The 21287-nt window shown below is 39.2% G+C and overlaps 2 protein-coding genes across 2 annotated transcripts in view; one reads left to right on the top strand and one right to left on the bottom strand.

The window, feature by feature from the left end:
• Positions 1–19634, bottom strand: part of LOC134665771 (protein transport protein Sec24A) — a 29642-nt gene extending 10008 nt beyond the window's left edge. Inside the window, exons 1-11 of the mRNA XM_063522752.1 lie at positions 19471–19634; positions 17452–19270; positions 10202–10304; positions 8238–8364; positions 7747–7934; positions 6372–6525; positions 5264–5421; positions 4301–4374; positions 3050–3201; positions 1697–1850; positions 620–795 (exon numbers count right to left, since the gene is read on the bottom strand). Coding sequence (XP_063378822.1) covers positions 620–795; positions 1697–1850; positions 3050–3201; positions 4301–4374; positions 5264–5421; positions 6372–6525; positions 7747–7934; positions 8238–8364; positions 10202–10304; positions 17452–19259 — 3094 coding nt within the window. The 5' untranslated portion in view covers positions 19260–19270; positions 19471–19634. The remainder of the gene's footprint in view (positions 1–619; positions 796–1696; positions 1851–3049; positions 3202–4300; positions 4375–5263; positions 5422–6371; positions 6526–7746; positions 7935–8237; positions 8365–10201; positions 10305–17451; positions 19271–19470) is intronic.
• The window catches only part of LOC134665770 (NAD(P)H-hydrate epimerase), a 460493-nt gene that overhangs the window by 232702 nt on the left and 206504 nt on the right, over positions 1–21287 (top strand). The gene's annotated exons all lie outside the window — the stretch shown is intronic.

Genomic DNA, 21287 nt, shown 5'->3' with positions numbered 1-21287 from the left:
GGAGGTGACCATAGGAGCTTTGTGATGAAACAACGCAACCTAATTGTGTTAGGGGTTTTTAGAATTGTCTCGATGAGTATTAGTTGTCTGTCGTAAGAAAAGTGCAGTTTGTCAGCGATAAAAGCTTGCACCAAATATGAAATTTTTGCCACAATCTTATATTAATAGCCTATTCAGGGTTGTTTTTAAATCTCCGCGAGTTGAAAGAATGTAGAAGTCGTAAAACTGCCCCCTCCTCGCTCTTCCTCTTCGTACTGTCTTTCAACGTATCTCAATAATTTAAATGTTGTTTATGGTCTTTGGTTTATTGTATAGAAAAATCAGGAGCCATATACAGTAGTAATAGAAATTCATATTATAATTTAAGATAAGCATTAAGCCTTGGCGAATGAATATTAGGACAAAAGTGCTTATCTCATGTATTAAAGGCAAAGGATTATCTAAAGGATAGTATACAGCAGCGCGGCCTGGAAGCAGACTTGCTGTAGATCGGACAGCGACTCTTCTATCGCGAGCTGCATGCCGAACCCTGCGTCCGGCGACTCGTTGGGCAGCGACAGCAGGTCCGTGGAGCGTATAGAGATACCTCTGCATATAATATCAGTAGGATACAACTAACCTTTACTACTAGTATACAGCAGCGCGGCCTGGAAGCAGACTTGCTGTAGATCGGACAGCGACTCTTCTATCGCGAGCTGCATGCCGAACCCTGCGTCCGGCGACACGTTGGGCAGCGACAGCAGGTCCGTGGAGCGAACGAAGAAGTTCCCGTGGAACGTGTGGATGGAGATACCCCTGCAGATAATATTGGTGTATTAGAGGTTCAAATGAATAAATTGAAAAATTCACCGCATCGGGCTAAACTTGAATACTGTCCCACATTGCTTTCTACATACATACTTTCTACATTTCTTCCCCGTTATTATATTGATATTTGTTGTCATCAGTGCCGTCTGTTAACGATTCTTAAATAGGAAAATAAGACTGCATTCACACACATTTGCATTTACACAGTCTAACTGTCTTCTTCAAACTATGGTTCGTTTTTTTTATTTAGCATTAGAAAGAACTCCACAGAAGCAAGCGTGCAGTTTTTATCAGGCTATTTAATTGTTAATAATTATTGAATTATCTAATGTAGCATGGTCAATACATATAATTTACTTCAAATTATTACCAAGTGCCGGATTTGGAACCACAAGCTTACTTCTGCGAAGTTCTTTCTAATGCTAAAAAACGGACTATAGCGTTTTCCCGGCCTAGCCGCCAGGGTCCGCTTTCATGCTCAGTCTTCTTCACTTTGCCTGCACAGGCTGTCTATTCTCAGTTAATTGGTTATCTTTTTGATTCGGTTAAATTATGTTCTAATGTATGGGCAAGAAAAACAAATTATAGTCAGCATTCAATGAATGTAGTATGATACCTTTGGGTATGGTGCTTTACGCACACTAGCGTCCCTCCCCCTCCCGCTGACGCAACCCCCCCTTTTAGCTTGAAACATGTCCCGGTTGAGAGTGTTTTTTGTTTTTTGGGGAAAGGATACAATATAGGAAAAAGGTGTCAATGAAAGAAATGTTCCCTATTACATTCTTAACAAAAAAGGTTATATTTATTTTTTTGATACGACGCACCATATTGATGTTTTAGTTGAGATAAGGTCTAAAACAATTAGTTAAGTCATAGTGTGTAGCTTTACCTCGTGCAGCGGACCCGCATGACGGCCTCGAAGCCGATCTTCCTCGTGAGGTACCGTGTGAGCATCCGCTCAAGCGTGGCGGCCTGCCACGACCGGCTCGCTTTGAACAACGGGATGTGGTACACGGTCCCACCGCTGAACTTGCTCATGCCGCCTGAGAAAAAAATATAGTTGTCTGTAAATGCGGTTTACGGACGATAATTTTGCGTGACAACGTCATAAGAAAACGTGGCCATAACGCTACCATGGAGATCTATCTACAACTTTACCATGGAGATCTGTCCACGACGTGACACTTTTTAGAATAGAATAGAGAGCGTTTATACGTGACAAAAAAATAAAATTAAACAACAAGTAACACAACAACATAACTGTCACGAAATGGTCCCGACTCAGCAGGTGCTAGTCTTTTTGTGCATGCTACCGGTGTTCATCGATTTATAAGACGTTATCACGTCAAAAACTGAGTCATGTACCATCGCCCACACTGTTAACTGTAAATCGGTGGACCTTATGCTTTTTGTAATAAGATCCACCGATGTGAGTGTTGTTGTTTGTCAAGTAGGATAGACGTTAACCAGTACATTTTTACAGTATTTATGTTCCATGGAAATATGGGCATTGCAGAATGTATTTTGATAATCTACACCTTCCAAACTATTGAAAATACTATTAGAACCAATTAAAATACTTTTGAACTTTTTTTAATTTGTGTTTTTTAATTCAAGTAGAAACACTACTATATAAATTATAAACCGAAATATGTAAATGTCATACATAGGCCTCCAGTGCCCAGGGCTGGAATCGAACCAGCGTTCACTGCTATCACGGCATGTGCCTAAGCTCCTCAGCGACCCACTGAGCTGTCATGCGAACGCCACGTCACCGAAGTGTCAAAACTGAAATTGAACTTTATGCGTATGCACGTAGGTCTATGTTGCTCTGTGGTCTGTGACCGATTAATCGGTCTTTGGCGTTGAACCTGCGGTGCGGATATATCAGTCATTGGCGTCCAAAAGGTTAACCGAGGGGGTTTACCATTGGAAATGGCTCCCAAGTGCTTCGATACTCACTTAACGTCGCCAAATCGCTGTATTGTGAGCTGAGCAAGAACAGATCGACGGCCACCTGCGCTCCGCTGCAGTCCAACGCGATGCGTTTGTAAAAGTCCGTGGCCGGTTTGAAAATGGCCACCAAGTGCTTCGATACTCACTTAACGTCGCCAAATCGCTGTATTGTGAGCTGAGCAAGAACAGGTCGACGGCCACCTGCGCTCCGCTGCAGTCCAGCGCGATGCGTTTGTAAAAGTCCGTGGCCGGTTTGAAAATGGCCACCAAGTGCTTCGATACTCACTTAACGTCGCCAAATCGCTGTATTGTGAGCTGAGCAAGAACAGGTCAACGGCCACCTGCGCTCCGCTGCAGTCCAACGCGATGCGTTTGTAAAAGTCCGTGGCCGGTTTTAAGTGCGCCACGTCTTTCGAGGACCGCGCGTTGGGGTCTTCTCTGAAAAAAAAGAAGAACGTTCAAATAGTAGATTTAACGGTCAGCTGCAATCGAAGATAATTTGAAATAGACAGTTACTGTCATGGTAAATTATGTAGCTACTGTACATTTACTGCCATCTTTCGACAGAAGATTAAACATGTTAGGACGCCATTTGACTTTGATCATTATTCTTTCACTGATATGCAGAGAGCGCAACTTTGGTGCCGATGACAGACGTATGACGTGAAGCTAAATACAGAGTGTTGTTATCTAGATTATAGATACTTAAACAAATAACAATTTATTAGCCTCTTTAGTTTACCGATATTGAAGCTTGAGAGTTTTTATACGTACTGGCCAGGTATAAACACATAACTAACTGTCTTTGTCATGTTAAAAACAAGATTGTTGGAAATGACAACCAATTACTGTATACTTATTTTTTTATTAATAAAATATAACCGAAATATTATTGTTTGAAGTCGCTATGGAGTCTTTGCAGCCGTATTTGCAGAAATTTCCTTTTCTGATTGTAAAAAATGAAAAAATGTGACCAAAATTTAACAGCAAAAGCAAGAAATATAGAGAAACATTTGAAAACAACAAAGCATATTGAACGAGAAGGAGATCGTTTCGTATCGTTTTTTAATGTTTACATTATTTTTTGTGTAAATTACCAAGCATTTTTATAAATAAAGAATTATATATATATATTATCATTATTAAGAATCATTGAGGTGTTACAATGTTGTTTTAAAAAAACATCCTATATGCGACTTAACGTCATAATGACGTCATCGGCACCAAAGTTGCGCTCTCTGCTGATATGAGTCAACTTGTTAAATATTAATATTAACGCCAACGAGTAACATATTGTTGCAGGTGATTAGGGAATGCAAATCGGTTATTTTTTGTATGGAAATAACCGCGGTTTCGGTTAATAACCGATTATTTCCATACAAAAAATAACCGATTTGCATTCCCTACAGGTGATCGTACAACAAAAGCATAAAACAATTAATTCTACCCGAGGCAATTTATCCGTCCCGAGCGAAGCAATGAGCATGAGTGTTTTTTTTTTTATAATTAAAACAAACAATGCTTATGTGTAACATACCTTGATTCTAACCGCCCGGGTCCGATGGTCGGTAAACATGTCTGGAACACTGTGATGCGACCTCCTGTCGGCGCCTGTAAAATATATATTTCGGATTTTGAAATAGACATCTATTAGATATCTTTTAGACATCACCAAAATACGATAACGGTATGATGTTTAAGATCTAACCTGTCAAATTTGACATTTGCGCGATTCTTGAGATACTCTTGAACGATTTCCACAGGATATGACTTAGAGATCCAATTCACATCTAATAGATATCTTACTCTATCTCACGTAAAAGTGACATTAGTTGCCCGAATTGCGTTGCAAAAGAGAACTAGGTGATATCTAAACTATAACGTATCTAGAATGGATCTAGTACCTGTCGTTTCTTGTGAATATCTAGAAGTTTAAATACGGCAGAGTGTCGCTCCGCGCGCGAAGGGTCCAGCGCGTCTAGAACTTCGAAGAGTAGCTTTGAGTACGAGTTCTTCACATTCGCCCATAATAAACAGAGCTCGGCGGGGGTGAGCTGTTTTCAGAGTTTGCACAACATGGACATGCCTTGTCATTCGATGGTATATGTAGTGTAATTTAATAACTAAAGAAATTATTTTATTTAGGCTGCCTTTCCGCTACGATCTTTACGTCGCCATTAAAACAAATTAATTTTATAGCAAGCTTTTTTAGTAAACCTCTTCAAATAATATGTATGTATATGTATCCATCCATATGCTACTATTAAAGTTTATTTGTACATAAGGCATTGACATTTTAGTTAAATTACAATTAATAAAGTTTTATTTTAATATTTCTTTCTAAGGTGTATCTATATTGATATCTACACTTGACATAAGTGACGTCAAAATGGCTCACCCCTGCCGAGCTCTGGTAATAAACGTTATATGTAAACAGCTAACTGACCAAATGTGAATCTTATAGCAACGGCGTAAGGTCCAACTATGGTGTAGTGTTTACCATGAGCTTGTACCCGGCCTGCAGCGCGGCGCCCAGCGCGGAGGGCGCGGCGGCGCCGGCGCTGCGCCGCGCGCCCAGCACGGCCAGCAGCTCCTTCACTAGCTCCTTCCGCTCGCCGAGGTTCACTAGTAGCGACTCGGGAGACGGCAGGAATATGTCTGGAAATTAAATTGATTTCGTAAGGGACAATTTTTACATAAAATAAATTGGAATATTGTAAGTTATTTATTTACGTATTGAAATTTTTTAGATACTCACCGTCAATATCCAGCACAGTCATCTCCTTAGGCCTCGTGAGCCCCTCGCTCATGAGGTAGTAGTGCACGTGCGAGTCGTAGCAGATGAAGCCCACCTGCGTGCGAGCGTCGCTAGATAACTGGTCTAGGTTGTTCTATAGAGCCAGCTGTATTGTTGTAACAAACACTAACCGTCAATATCCAGTACAGTCATCTCCTTAGGCCTCGTGAGCCCCTCGCTCATGAGGTAGTAGTGCACGTGCGAGTCGTAGCAGATGAAGCCCACCTGCGTGCGAGCGTCGCTAGATAACTGGTCTAGGTTGTTCTATAGAGCCAGCTGTATTGTTGTAACAAACACTAACCGTCAATATCCAGTACAGTCATCTCCTTAGGCCTCGTGAGCCCCTCGCTCATGAGGTAGTAGTGCACGTGCGAGTCGTAGCAGATGAAGCCCACCTGCGTGCGAGCGTCGCTAGATAACTGGTCTAGGTTGTTCTATAGAGCCAGCTGTATTGTTGTAACAAACACTAACCGTCAATATCCAGTACAGTCATCTCCTTAGGCCTCGTGAGCCCCTCGCTCATGAGGTAGTAGTGCACGTGCGAGTCGTAGCAGATGAAGCCCACCTGCGTGCGAGCGTCGCTAGATAACTGGTCTAGGTTGTTCTATAGAGCCAGCTGTATTGTTGTAACAAACACTAACCGTCAATATCCAGTACAGTCATCTCCTTAGGCCTCGTGAGCCCCTCGCTCATGAGGTAGTAGTGCACGTGCGAGTCGTAGCAGATGAAGCCCACCTGCGTGCGAGCGTCGCTAGATAACTGGTCTAGGTTGTTCTATAGAGCCAGCTGTATTGTTGTAACAAACACTCACCGTCAATATCCAGTACAGTCATCTCCTTAGGCCTCGTGAGCCCCTCGCTCATGAGGTAGTAGTGCACGTGCGAGTCGTAGCAGATGAAGCCCACCTGCGTGCGAGCGTCGCCAGGTAACTGGTCTAGGTTGTTCTTCAGGGTCTCGCATACTACCTGTAATGGTAAGATCAATATTACATACATACATACTTACATACATACATACATACATACATACATACATACATACATACATACATACATCACAGGCTCAGTGACCCAAAGAGGATCTTGGCCTCTGACACAAGAGAGCGCCATTCTGCCCTATTCTGCGCCATTTCACGCCAGTTGGGTATTCCGAGGGCGGACAGGTCTTTTTGGGCTTCGTCACTCCAGCGGTATCTGGGACGCCCAGACGGACGTTTTCCGCCCGGGTGCCTCACATACGCTCTAAGATGCTCGGCAGCGCTCCATCGAGTCTTAGGGCCAGTTGCACCAAACACATTTGACAGACTTATCAACGTCAGCCGGCGCGCCCTGGCGCTTTACTATGAAACTTTCCATACATAAAAATTTAGCGAACTCTTTAACGATACGAACAGTTTGGTGCAACCGACCCTTAGTGTCCAAGCTGATCAGTAGACCAACCACAATTCGAGTCTACAAGACCGTGATTAGACCAATTTTGATGTATGGGTGTGAAGCTTGGACGCTGACTCAGAAAGAAGAGAGCAAGCTCTTAGTGGCGGAGAGGAAAATCTGGCGGAAGATTCTGGGACCTATCAGAGAGGAGGATGGAACTTGGAGGCGAAGAAAAAATAGGGAGCTAGAGGAGCTGGTTGCGATGCCTAATATAATTGGCGAGATCAAAGCAACACGACTCCGCTGGCTTGGTCACCTGGAGAGGATGGGGGAGGATCGTGCTGTGAGTGAAGATCAATATTAGAATATTAGAATTGAGGATAACTTTCTATAGGTTTTTTATCATTGTCCGTGAAATATTTTAGAGATTGCAACAACTAAAAAACCAGTCCCGATATTCGTGGCACCGGCACCTACGGTCTACTTATGCATTATACCGACCAGTACAGGGATGATCCCCGCTGACGCATAGTTATTACGAACCTCGAAAACAAGGCTTTAGGCCTTAGCTTACTGTCAACTACATATCGTTTTGTATACATCTCAAGTAGATGGAATGTTAACCGTACAATGCACCACTAATCACCTTGTTACATTTTAGATTTTATTTTACTGTATGTTTAAATACCCTCCATGTTATAAGTTCTTTCGCTAATTTCATGCAAAATAAATGTATTTGTGTAGTTTTAAGTTCTCATATAAGTGAATTGTCAAATTCTTAATAAGAATAAAGAATTTTAAACCAAAACTTACTTGCAAGTACCCCGAGTCCATGGCGATCTGCGAGACGTCGAACAGGAAGAGATAGACGGCGGGCTGCGGCGGGCGCAGCATGTACTCGCCGGGCGCGATGAACTCGATGGTGGCGGACTTGATCTCCGGCCGCCGCGTCGGGTCGCCGTACGACTTGCTCACGGGGTCGTATTGGAACTCTTCGGGTACTGAAAGATAAATCACAAGGTTCAATATGTCTTTAAGAGAACTGTTATTACTGTCTCGCACTCGTCTCAGCAGAGAGGCTACCCTCTTGCGTCTGATAGCATGAAAGCCATCCGAACAACGAAAGGAGCAGGAATATGATGGTATAGACTCATACTCATAATGGGGAATGCGAACTATTGTTCTAATACCACTGCATTATAAACATGGCTTCCACATTGTATTTATAACTGTTCCCCAGAGTTTTATGCCGTAACGCAACTTAGATTCTACCAATGCATGGTAGACCATTTAGTTGTACTTACAGTCGTTCACCCGGTAGCACAGGTTGCACTTCCATCGCTTCGCGTCCACGAAGTAAACGAAGGGGTTGATGTACGTCCGGCACGCGCGGCACCGCACTATCGTCGAGCATTGTATCACCGGGAGGTGCTGGAATACATACAATATTTGTTAAAACTTGAGAAAGTTTTTTTATATAAGAAAAGTACATGAGGAAAGCAAGTAGGAAAGCGGACCCTGGCAAAGGCCGGGATAACGCTAGGTAGAAGAAGAAGAAGATAAGTACGTCTTTTTTACAGTCAATAACTCTTACTATTGTATTGTAATGTATTATACCTATGTAGAAAGTCATTTGAAGACTGATGTAGCGTTGTGTGATTAGTATGTTTGCCGGTAGCCAATGTTAACTATAAAAATTGTTTTACTTTTACGCTTTAATAAATGGATAAGCACATCATGAACTGAATGTTTACTACAATATCTGCGATAATTTCATGTCAAAGTCGAAACGATCTTATCTCGCTCTGTGACTAAAATGGGAACTTAATTCCAACGCCACTACCGTGCACATAGCCATTAGCAAAGAAAATTGATAGAGAGAGAGGTAAAAGAAATGATCGAGATTAGAGAGGTAACGTCTAATAAAAAAAAAGTGCCCCTTTGTTTGGTATCTAAAACAGATGGCGCTGTACTGCGCCATATGTTTTCCGGTCACTGAATTGTCACTTTTGACCATCAGAGTTACCGCAAAATGTATGGAGCTGGTCAGCGCCATCTCGTTTACCTGTCAAATTCGAAGCACAAAATTGCCTTAGATTTTACGCATCGTAAGTACTCAATCAATGTATCTGACACACAAGTGAAGGTTAGAGTCAAGGCGACCGTCGAATCTAAAGTAGGCATTGGGGTCACAGCGAGCGTGAACGAAATACCTACAATACCTAGTAGTGAAAGTGTGACGAGTCACTTGCACGCAGTGCGCGTAATAACTTCGCGAAATTTTGCGGATGTATATTGCAAATATTTGCTGAACAACTATACAGTGTGGAAAGATAAGTCAGGCCCTGGAGGGAAACTACCTTAAGTCCTTAAGCTGGCTCATTTTACTTAAAGGAGACATTCCTTTATTTTTAAAAACAAACAAAACTGCATTCAAAGATTTTCTAAAACTCGCTTGCCTCGCCCGGGACTCGAACCGACTAAAAATTCCAAAAAATAAACACTCGCAAATTTATTCTACTAGTCGATACAGTTAATGTTAATGATAACATTTCCCTAAGAAACATTAGGTCTTACACTCGTCTGTCGTATAAAATATCCATAAAATCTAATATTTAGTACTCAAAATTTTTTTAGACAAGCCAAATTGAAGAAAAATAGAAAAATCTTTAAATGCAGTTTTGTTTCTTTTTAAAAATTAAAGAATGTCTCCTTTAAGTAAAACGAGCCAGCTTAAGGATTTAAGGTAGTTTCCCTCCAGGCCAGGGCCTGACTTATCTTTCCACACTGTATATAAATATTAGACAATTTGAAAGCACTGCACAGCAGAAGAAACAGACATGAGATTGATAGACCCGCATAATATCAGGTTATGTATTATTTCTGCTATATAATAGTCTATTATAAGCTGTTACATAAGAGGTCTGATGAAAAATCCCTCGATTTTAAGCGCGACGATAGAACTACATGTATATCTAAAACTTTGCAATAGGTACGTATACAAGCAACATATCGACATTTGAGAATATCGCATTTGTTATTAAATACCGCATTTCATTGTTATAGGTACATCATAAAGTGCCCGATGAAAATAATCATTCTTCTGAGATTTTTGTAATGCTTAAAAACTAATTATGTATAGCGATATATGATCATAAGTAAATAATATGTATGCTAGTTTTAAGGAATTTATCTATGGGCCAATAGTCACCTGAAAATAAATGTTTTCATTCTTTCATTCATTCATTCATAAGTGCACGTAACTTACATTGAGATCCTTGAATGGATGGATTAGTATTCCTAGGGGCAAGCGCGACTTCTGCAGCAGACTGTTCGTCTCGGGTATACGGTTGATCGTACACCGGAAGATCCTGAAACCGACAACACGAAATGTTAAACATGCCCCTTTCTACTTCGTCAGTTAGGTCAGAGGACAACAAGAGGCATTTTAAACCCTCCATTGCCAGAGATAGAATGTCAAAAAGTGCTGGGGTTTTGGACTTTTATTTTGATACATTCGGTTTGAAATTGCATGAGTGTTATCCATACGGAGTTTCGATGAGAGAATGATGGGATGTATGTTTATAATATAACTTTATTGCAAAATAATTACCAAACTATGAATAAAAATAGGTAATAAACTTTAAATGTGCTTAGAAATGTAAAAAGAGTATCTGTTTTTTTTTACCAATGTTTTGGCAGTGTAATACATTCCTGCACCCAAAACCCCGGGATATAGTGATATATCTATCACGTCCGCGTGTCAGGTACTTTTCTGGCAACATTGTCTTACTTTTTTTGGTCTTGAATTACGTTTTGCAGTATATGGTTAGTTAGAACTTCCCAAAACTTAAAGCATAGGTATTATATTTAATGTAAGGTTCATCATCTCAGCCATAAGACGTCCACTACTGAACATAGGCCTCCCCCTTTTTTGGGGGGTGAATGCCATAATCGCCACGCTTGGCAGGCGGGTTGGCGATCGCAGTCGAGTACACCGAATTTGAGGGACGCTGCTGCCCGTCCACCGGTGGTCTTGGACGTGGTTTAAGGACATATCCGGGTCCAATGGTCCGGGTCAATGTAAGGTTATTCGTAAAATATTATTTTCTCAAACATGCAATGAAATATTGATGTTATGTTCCTTATAATAGGCTGCGAAGTATGACGTTTCAGGTGCGGCTAGGACAAAAGGTAGATAATGGACTTTCATACTAATCTTGCAGGCCTAGGCCGGCAAAGTCCTCTTTTTTAATTTTCATTTCACAGATATTTGTGACATAGCATCGTGGCATTCATCCATTAAAAAAAAACTAGAGGCAGTATTCGCTTTATGGTTCGTAATGACACTCTGCCACTACGCCTGTAAAAAAAAAAACAAAAAACAATGTTTGCTATAATTTGCAGTTTTATTTGTATAAAATCAACATGAATTTCATATATAATACATTATTAACCAAATTCTATAATTTTAAATTATAAATTTAACTACACAAATAAAAACATTTAAAATATTTCATCTAAACGTTAGCGGTAAAAAGGTCTACTCAAACACGCGTAGTTATTTTTTTTTAATTGTTATGGAGGTAAAGCATAGACATAATATATATATAGACGGTGTCTCAGCGAGCTGTCACTGTTGCCACTTTTGTTTAGTGTACGATTAACAATTTAACACCACCTTGCTGTAGCCATGTCGATAAAGTCATATCGATAAACTATCGACATTTCTTACAATTTTAATTTTACTTCAAAGGTTTGACGATATCTAAAATGAACAAAAACGCTTTTATTCTTTATTGTGGTTATCAGATCACAATTTTATCGTCACGCCCCAGCAGGGAACCAAGGGAAAGTTCAGATATTTAATTAAAATACATAAATACCTACTAAGATATGTGTTCCGCAATAATTGAAATTTTTTATTATATTCTAATATATTTATTATTCATTAGCATTTCAATTATGTATATGTTTATTAACGAAGATATTGAAGCTTCAATTAATAGCTATTTCGTTCCGCTGTGTAGCGTTTATCGATATATAACATGATTAAAATCGACTTTTCACATCCCTAAAAGAACACACATACTCGCTTTTACGCACACATTCCCAGCCTGGATGCATCAAAAAAGGCAACACTTGATTTGAAGTTCACCTTGTCAGCAGTATGGTTGTCCTTTTTTGACAAATGGCATTTTAAAAGAGCGAGGAGAGAGAAATGATTTTAGTTGCTGCGCCGTCAAATAGAACAATAAACGTAGGGGCCTTGAGGTAAAGTGTAAAGTTGAAAAATGTTCATTCTGTTTTATTGCATTTATGGTGCGTTGTTGATTTTTTTACTATAATATGAGTTCCGACGAAATAATGAAATTAATATTAATTGTAATCGTAGGTGTTGGCAGCGTAAGCGGAATTGATTTTAAATAACTTGCTGCCTCTACCGCCAAGTCAAAGACGAAGTATGTATGTATATGGTTGCTTATGGCAATTTTATTATTTGAGAAACTAAGAAAAAGGGCTTACAGTTTATTAGAAACAGTTTTGTGGCATATTTTAAATGAATGTAACTACAAATTCGTCAACACTGTGGAAATTATACTTATTTAAGTACTCCATGCATAAAGCAACGATGTATATGAAACATGATATCAACATGAAAGACTATGTAAACTTATGTGACGAAAACGACAGTCAGACGGATACAAGGCGAAAAAATCAAAGATACATGAAAGTATACGGGTAGTAAATATACACGACTCGTGTAAAACATACGCGTGATAATGATATAGGTACGTGTTGGTTATATTTTGGGTGTAGTTTACTTTTAGTTTTTTCTATACATAAATAAAACTTGGCTTTCGTGGATTTTTTATTTTATTTATTTCATTGCATGTTTGAGAAAAGCACTATACATACCTTGGCGGGAAATGGGGTTGCCCGCGCTCAGACCTATCCGGCCTCGCTTCGCTCGGCCGTCTATATGTCTTCGGCCGGCAACCCCTTTCGTCCCGGCCTCTGTAGTAATGTACTATTTTTCCTATTTAAATACCACACAAAGCGCACGTGCAATAGTGCATGCTCGTAAACAATCATATAATTAAAGACACAATCGTGATAAAACCTCACCTTATCGATTTAACTATTCAACACAATGTAAATTCAAAACGGAATAACACTTATAAATAGAGTTTGTGCAAATAGAAAATTCGAAATAAGTATAATATGTCTAAACTAAATAATTATCATCAAACTTAACTATGTATATACTTCTAGTAACTATTGCCTTGTTTTACTTCCTATTAAAAAAATGCTACTAGCTACTAGGGCTAGGGTTAGTTTCTTTTATCATTCATCCTTACAATTTATTTCATTTTCATTATCTCGAATATGTTTATAAACAGATGGAAGCTTCACAAAACGTCTTTGTGTCCGGCCATAATCGTAACCACTAACCATAATCAATTTAAGTCATTGTCCGATGACGCATGCATCGAAGACTCAAAGTCCAAATATAGCCCGTATTTACAACATTTATAACATGCCAGTCTCGTGTTGCATATTGTAGACAAACATACAAATGGCATTACATTATTATTATCGTTAAATGCGTTGTGTATTTTATTTTTGATAGTGCGAAGAAAATCCTGCGCAGGCCGCGAATAACCGTGTTAGCGTCTCTGTTTATAATTAAGATATCTAAGTGTCATTGCAAGTAGGGCGTAAGGATTATAACAATGCTCAGAACATAAAGGAAAAGTGGGAAAACAGTGAATTTTTCACTTTTCCTTTATATACACGCCGTTTTGTCGTCTAAATAGTGTTTAGTTTTAAGTTTATAAAATACATATGTATGTTAGTCTGTAAGGTATTTGTAATATGGGCCTTGTTGCCTGAATTAAATATCTAAATAAATAAATAAATAATAGTACATTACTACAGAGGCCGGGACGAAAGGCTTTTCTCAAACATGCAATGAAATAAATAAAATAAAAAATCCACGAAACCCGAGTTTTATTTATAGAAAAAACTAAAAGTAAACTACACCCAAAATATAACCAACACGTACCTATATCATTATCACGCGTATGTTTTACACGAGTCGTGTATTTTTACTACCCGTATATTTTCATGTATCTTTGATTTTTTCGCCTTGTATCCGTCTGACTGTCGTTTTCGTCATATAAGTTTACATAGTCTTTCATGTTGATATCATGTTTCACATACATCGTTGCTTTATGCATGGAGTAAATAAGTATAATTTCCACAGTGTTGACGAATTTGTAGTTACATTCATTTAAAATATGCCACAAAACTGTTTCTAATAAACTGTAAGCCATTTTTCTTAGTTTCTCAAATAATAAAATTGCCATAAGCAACCATATACATACTTCGTCTTTGACTTGGCGGCAGAGGCAGCAAGTTATTTCAAAACAATAAAATTCTGCTTACGCTGCCAATTCCAACACCTACGATTACAATTAATATTAATTTCATTATTTCGTCGGAACTCATATTAAAGTAAAAAAATCAACAACGCACCATAAATCCAATAAAATAGAATGAAAATTTTTCAACTTTACCTCCATAACAATTTAAAAAAAGAACTACGCGTGTTTGAGTAGACCTTTTTACCGCTAACGTTTAGATGAAATATTTTAAATGTTTTTATTTGTGTAGTTAAATTTATAATTTAAAATTATAGAATTTGTTTAATAATGTATTATTTATTAAGTTCATGTTGATTTTATATAAATAAAACTGCAAATTATAGCAAACATTGTTTTTTGTTTTTTTTATAGGCGTAGTGGCAGAGCACTGGCAGAGTGTCATTACGAACCATAAAGCAAATACAGCCTCTATTTTTTTTAAATGGATGAATGCCACGATGCTGTGTCACAAATATCTGTGAAATGAAAATTAAAAAAGAGGACTTTGCCGGCCTAGGCCTGCAAGATTTGTATGAAATTCCATTAACGACCTTTTGTCCTAGCCGCACCTGAAACGTCATACTTCGCAGCCTATTATAAGGAACATAACATCAATATTTCATTGCATGTTTGAGAAAATATACATAAGCTTGTCGTTGGAAGACGTTTTTGCCTAATGCAAAATCAATGTAGGATTTTAACAACTCGATAATTTCACACTTCTTTATAAACGACCACTACTAAAAAATCTAAATTTTGTGTGATGTAATTAATTTACGACGCCAAATTGCAAATTTCCACATGGGAAAATTTCGGAGACCTCTCATATTTTTGTACGGGAATCAAAATTTTCTGTATCCATAATGAAAATTTCCCTTGTTTCCTGTGAACATTTCCTAAAATATCCTAGAATTTTTCGAACTTTTTGGAAACTTTCTGCAACTTGCACTTCTGTAGGCGCAGCCAATTCAAGAATACGGCTAAAAGGCAAACAACACTAGGTGCCTACATAATACCGTGCTACTCGTACGTTTTCCTCGTAATCAAACAACAAGAAAAGTGTCAACAGACACCTCTTAGCCTAATCAATGAGGGTCATAGATACACAGACACAACAAAAAAATATTTCTCCTGTACCCGAATGTTAAGGATTCTAGAGACGAAATTCTGGTTGTGAGTTACAACCTTACAACGGCCGAAAACGGTCCCGCCGTAGTTTTCGGGAGTATCAATCAAACTTGTGGGAATAACATTTATTGAAATACCTACAGACATGACATTAATTTATTCATTTTCGCTGTTCAAAGATTGTCTAGAAGAGATCTCTTTAGATATAGGTCCGCCTGTTACCTCTATTAGAATAGAATAGAATAGAATAGAAAAACGTTTATTGCAAAAACCATCTACATACAGCACCACACATATTCGAGTTGCTGTATTCATTACATTGTTTGTTGTATTGAGGTGTGCAATAAAGAGTATTTGGATTGTAATAATGTATGATATAAGTTGAAAAGACTTTCAACACTAAATCCGTATCTGACCCAAAAAGTTTGAAAAGTAAGTCTAGTTTATTCATTTTTTTCTGACATTCACTAATTCGTTATAAATTAGTCTAAAGATATGTAATTGTTATATTACTTATGTTATGACACTTATGACTTGTTTAACTGCCAACAGAAAATTTTAAAAAGAAACCCGAAGAACTGATTTATCGTTATCAAAGATTACAAAGTACACATAGTTTATCTTTACTACTCTCATATGATAACACACTCCTATTGTCTTTACGACAGGAGACTAACGATGTATGGATTTTTATACACCTGGGTAAATACAACATGTGTTTTGGATAATATGAACATGATCCAATTTTTAACAATGTTTGAAACTCCCTCATTCAAACATCTTCAACTTAATCTACACTTTATGTATTTAGTTTGATACCTGTTTTTTGTAGGTACAATGGACGTCAGACATGTCTACACTTTTGTGCCTTATTTGTTTTGTAATAAGGCGAAAAATGCAAACATATCTTTGACGGCGACTGTACCTTCATTCATAAAAATTAATTAGAGGGCAATATGATAGATGATTTGGTAATCACACATCATCTGCTCTGGTTATTAGTGAAGCCAACACCATCATCATCATCATCTTTTTGCCACGGCTCATGGAAGCCTGGGGTCCGATTGGCTACTAAATGTTTAGTGTCTACCTGGTACCAAATTCTGATGTGGCCAATAGCCGCTCAATGGGCGCCACTGTCACACAGATAGATAATAAATAAGAAGTTGGAGTAAATCATTATCACAATGGCATTGCATCAAACATGTTACACAATCAAAAGACTATAATTATCCATTGTTTGTAAGTCTGTCTGACCATTTCTTAGGCATGCTCTACAGCCCAGACGATAGTCCAGGTGTGGCATACAAAGGTCAACTGTTCATTTAGTCACTTTTTTTTAAAGAGCTATAAGATACTCTTTCAGAAACCGCAATTTTTTTAATACGTAAGTACAGTTCAAAAGAAATGATATGAAGCCGTTTAAAATCAGTTATTTTTTAAATCAACATTTCGGAAGCAGATCACGGTCATTTAACAACCATCATAACGATGAGTTGAAAATTGACCAAACAATTAGTAGCCACTTAAAACGAGGGCATGTCAGTTGCAGATGTGGCCGAGTTATCTCCTGTTATATGTCAAATTTTAATCTGTACGTGACTACGTTCGGTAACGTGTTATCAGTAGCATTAGCAGGGCCGTCCTAAACTATGCTGGGGCCCCTGGAAACTTAAGAATTTTGGGCCCTTTTGTAAAGTAAAAGAAGCTAATTAAACTAACATTTTTCTACTATGATCTTCTATTTATTAATCAAATTTACTGTTACTGTCTGTCCTCCGGAATCCCCTGAGGATGGAGGCCCTGGGCACGGGCCCCGTGCGCCCTTATAGTAAAGACTTGAAACTAATTAAATATTAAACACTCAAGATTTTATATATACATTTTTTTCGTATCAATTGGGCTGGGTTTGCTAAAACACATGCTGAAAGACAAGAAATAATTATGAAACTAAACTCACTCTGGACTGCAGTTAGATGACTCTGCAAATTGGTGGCCGAGCCGTATCTCCGGTGGTTCCTCCGCATACTCCGGCAAGATATTTGTACACTGCAGCAAGTCTATCATCTGGTGACCCCAGAGCTGGTCAAAGCCTTGTTTCGTGACGCTCAACTGACCCATCTGCTGTGTTATACCCTGGGTATTATATTGCTGAGCGTTGTATTGCGGTTGGGCATACTGTCTGTTCATACCAGGTTGAGCCATACTAGGTTGCGGAGGCATCATTGGCTGGTTGTTTAAGTTGCTCTGAGGCATTTGTGGATATCTGTTCTGCATGTTGCTCTTAGGTCCTGCTGGGACTCCAGGCGTGCTTTGAGGTACAGGCATAGGTGGCATTCCCGGTGGCATGTTGGGTCCTGATTGTATTGGCCCAGAGGGCATGCCAGGTCTTGCTTGCATGTTTGGTCCTGGTGGTATGTTATGAGGTCCAGGTTGAACATTTGGAGGTCCCATAGGCCCAGATTGCATGTTTAAAGGCCCAGGAGGCATGTTAGGGGGCCCCGGTTGCATATTGTAAGGACCAGGAGGCATGCTAGTTGGTCCAGACGGCATGTTCAAAGATCCTGGTGGTCCAGGTGGCATTTTAGGCACACCAGACTGATGTATACTTGTAGGTGGTAAACTTTGGAGACTGGTAGGTGGTAAACTCTGGGGTCCGGAAGGAGGACCTTGCAATGGTGTTTGATTAGGAGCTGGGAATGAACCTGGAGGGAAAGAACCAGGTGGTCTTGCAGGTTGTGTTGGTCCTGAAGGTCCATTTAAATTAGGACCTGGGAAAATCTGTTTTGGTGGCATGCCTGGTCCAAGAGAACCACTAACAGGTGGATGAACTGATGCACCTGTAGAAGGTGGGCCACTTGGTGGACGAGCCATTGATGGCCCCACACTAGGCGCAGATATAGGTGGACCTTGTGGTAGTCTCCCTGGTTGGCTTGATGGTCCATTCACTCCTAAAGGCACATTTGATGGAGCCGCTGTATGTGCATTTGTGATCGGAGCACTTGTTGGTGGACCACTCAAGGGGGGACTTGATATTAATGGGCTGCTTCTCATCTGCCCTGGTTGCAGAGGCCCAGAAAATGGTATGTTAGCTTGACTGGCTGGTGCTTGAGGTCCAGGTGGTAGTGGAGAGCCCGTTCCTTTTGGAATTTGTGGTCCAAGGGTAGGTCTGTAGGCACTGTTCACATTAGGTGGTAACACTGTTTGTGGTGCACTTGAAAACACTGGGTACTGGCTTTGTGGCTGTGGACCTGGACCATTCATGACAGGTTGGAACTGACTAGAGGCAATGAGTGGAGGTGCATTGTCATTTATCTGTCTTTGTTGAGGTGGAATGTTAGGAGGATATGGATTAGGAGAAGGATTTGCATTAGACACTGTTTGAGGGCTGGCTGACGAGAGAGGAACATGCTGAGAATTGTGGTATCCAGTTGGAGTCATCGGTTTTAATGGTGGTCTTATTGGCGACGAGCCTAAACTAGTTTGCACAGGTGGCATCATTCCTGAACTGTTGAATGCTGGTGAATTGCTTCCACTTTGATTGAAATGATTCACATTTGGAGCTTGTCGGGCGAAGTTATTCTGGGGCATCGACGTTGGCAGGTGTTGTGGAGTGTTTGAGTTTGTGTCCTGTTTTTGTCCATAGCCAGGAGGCAGCTGGCTGAGAGGAGGGATCTGATTGAACATCTGTGGCTGTGGCCCCGGGTTGGCGTTCGTCGGCGGAGCCCCGGGCAAGTTGCTATACGGATTTGGTGGTAAATTGGACATCGTTCCTCAATCTAGAAAAGTTAAGGCAATATTATGACATAGTCATCCAACTTAACTGCTCACACGTTCACAGATGCTTTGTATGGAATCATTTCATGTCCATGTTATATTAAAATTGAGATATAAGTGACAATATTGCATTAAACATGCTAATTCACGGCTGGACTGACGGATGGGCGAAGACGTTTGCCAGACGGAAATCAACACTTACCGCGATCGGAACGGAATATTGAGACAGAAAACTGTACACACACTTTTACACTATTGCACTGTTTTCACATATTAAAAGGGAGCGTAAAATAACGTAATTAAAGCAATAAAGTCAAGAAAAATACGACCCTGACTTACGTGGCCGAGCAATTTACAGCGCCCTCTGCAAATTGATTTTTGACATGTCACGTCAACGACGTTGCGTTTACAAAGTCTGTTACATTTAAAGCGGCATTTACACGATTTTATACTCTTCCTGTGAAGTGTTTGCTTATGGTTATTAGTGTCATCTCTTTCCTTAATATGACAAACGAATGTAACGCACAACGCAATAAATAATACTACTTGGCCATACCGCATGATAACTCAGGAATAGTAAGTATAGCCGGTCAAACAACTCTAGAAAAAGGCGCGCAATTCAATTTTTCTATGAGACGATAACCCTTGGTTCGTTGTTCACCCCTCTACATGTTTTGAATTTGCCGCTTTTTTCTACTGACAGGAATGGCTTGACAGACCATTACTTACGCGTTTTTAAAACGACCCAGGGTTCCGTACCCACCTGACGGTACCCCACACGGTAGTCTCTTGGGTGCTCTAGTGAGACATAGACAATATTTGGGATAGAGGTTGGGTGGGAGTCTGTGGAAGACATGAAATATGGTGGCAATTTTAACTTAGCGCTACTTAAAAATTATTGATGCAATTTTTAGCTGTCGAGCTGCTTATATTTAAATTTTTGTCGATGTGTATAATATATAAAAGGACTGAAAGTTTTATAGCCACGAACCGGATTTAAATCTAGTGTTGGAGGTACCAATTTATCTAATGTATTTTTTATATATATTTCGGGGTCTCGGAAACGGCTCAACGATTTGGATGAAATTTGCTATATGGCGGTTTCGGGGGCGATAAATCGATGTTCGTATCAAATAATTAAAATAATGCTTATACCAGCTTTATATTTTTAAACATTCAAAAACTTATTAGAGTCTGTGCGGAAAGAGAAGAGTCGTGGAATGTATGGGGTGCAATACATTCCATGACTCTTCTCTTTCCGAACAGACTCTATATTACAATAGAATAAGTTTTTGAGTGTTGAAAACTTAAGTCTTATTTTTACCCGTATTTTATATTTACCCCACCAGACCCTACCTCTTTGTAACAAAGTAATGTTGTTTGAACTAATATCTGACGTTTCAGCAGATATCTTACCACCTGACTGATGAGATATACCTGCAGGATTCAGGGTACATAGAATGAAACAGTCTTTTTTCAAAATTCAAACTGTATTTTCATAGACATTTCAAATCAATGATTTAGTCGAAAACAAAATTTTAACAAGAATCTGCGTAAGTTCAGGTTTGATTGGATAAAGCCACAATAAAGTAAAATAAAATAATATGTTTTAAGTGAAAATTAAATTGTATTTAAATAAATTATAAAAATAATCCAAATGTAGGTGAGGATGGTATTATATTTTTATGTTTGTTTCTTTCTCCAATCAAGGACGCAGGACACAGTCTAGCAGGTCTACACTTAACACTACTACAACACTTCTCTCGCTCAGCAATATAAAAGTATTCAAACTGATCACATGTTCATATGGCAGTCCCATGGAACTCCATGCACTTAACGTACCACAGCATCAGAAATATATGACATTTCAAACAATCAGCTCACAAGTGCTATTACAATTTATAAACACTATTTAATTAAAAAGCGAATTTGATTCATTCTCACAACAATCTAGCGGCAGCATTCTTGCGTCTCGTAGCTAAATGTCACATATTGCCTTCTACTTCATCTTATACAAAA

The sequence above is a fragment of the Cydia fagiglandana genome, chromosome 7 (genome assembly GCF_963556715.1).
Source record: "Cydia fagiglandana chromosome 7, ilCydFagi1.1, whole genome shotgun sequence".
Lineage (NCBI taxonomy): Eukaryota > Metazoa > Arthropoda > Insecta > Lepidoptera > Tortricidae > Cydia > Cydia fagiglandana.
The sequence above is the reverse complement of the archived record's forward strand: the minus strand, read 5'-3'. Positions and strand labels throughout refer to the sequence as shown.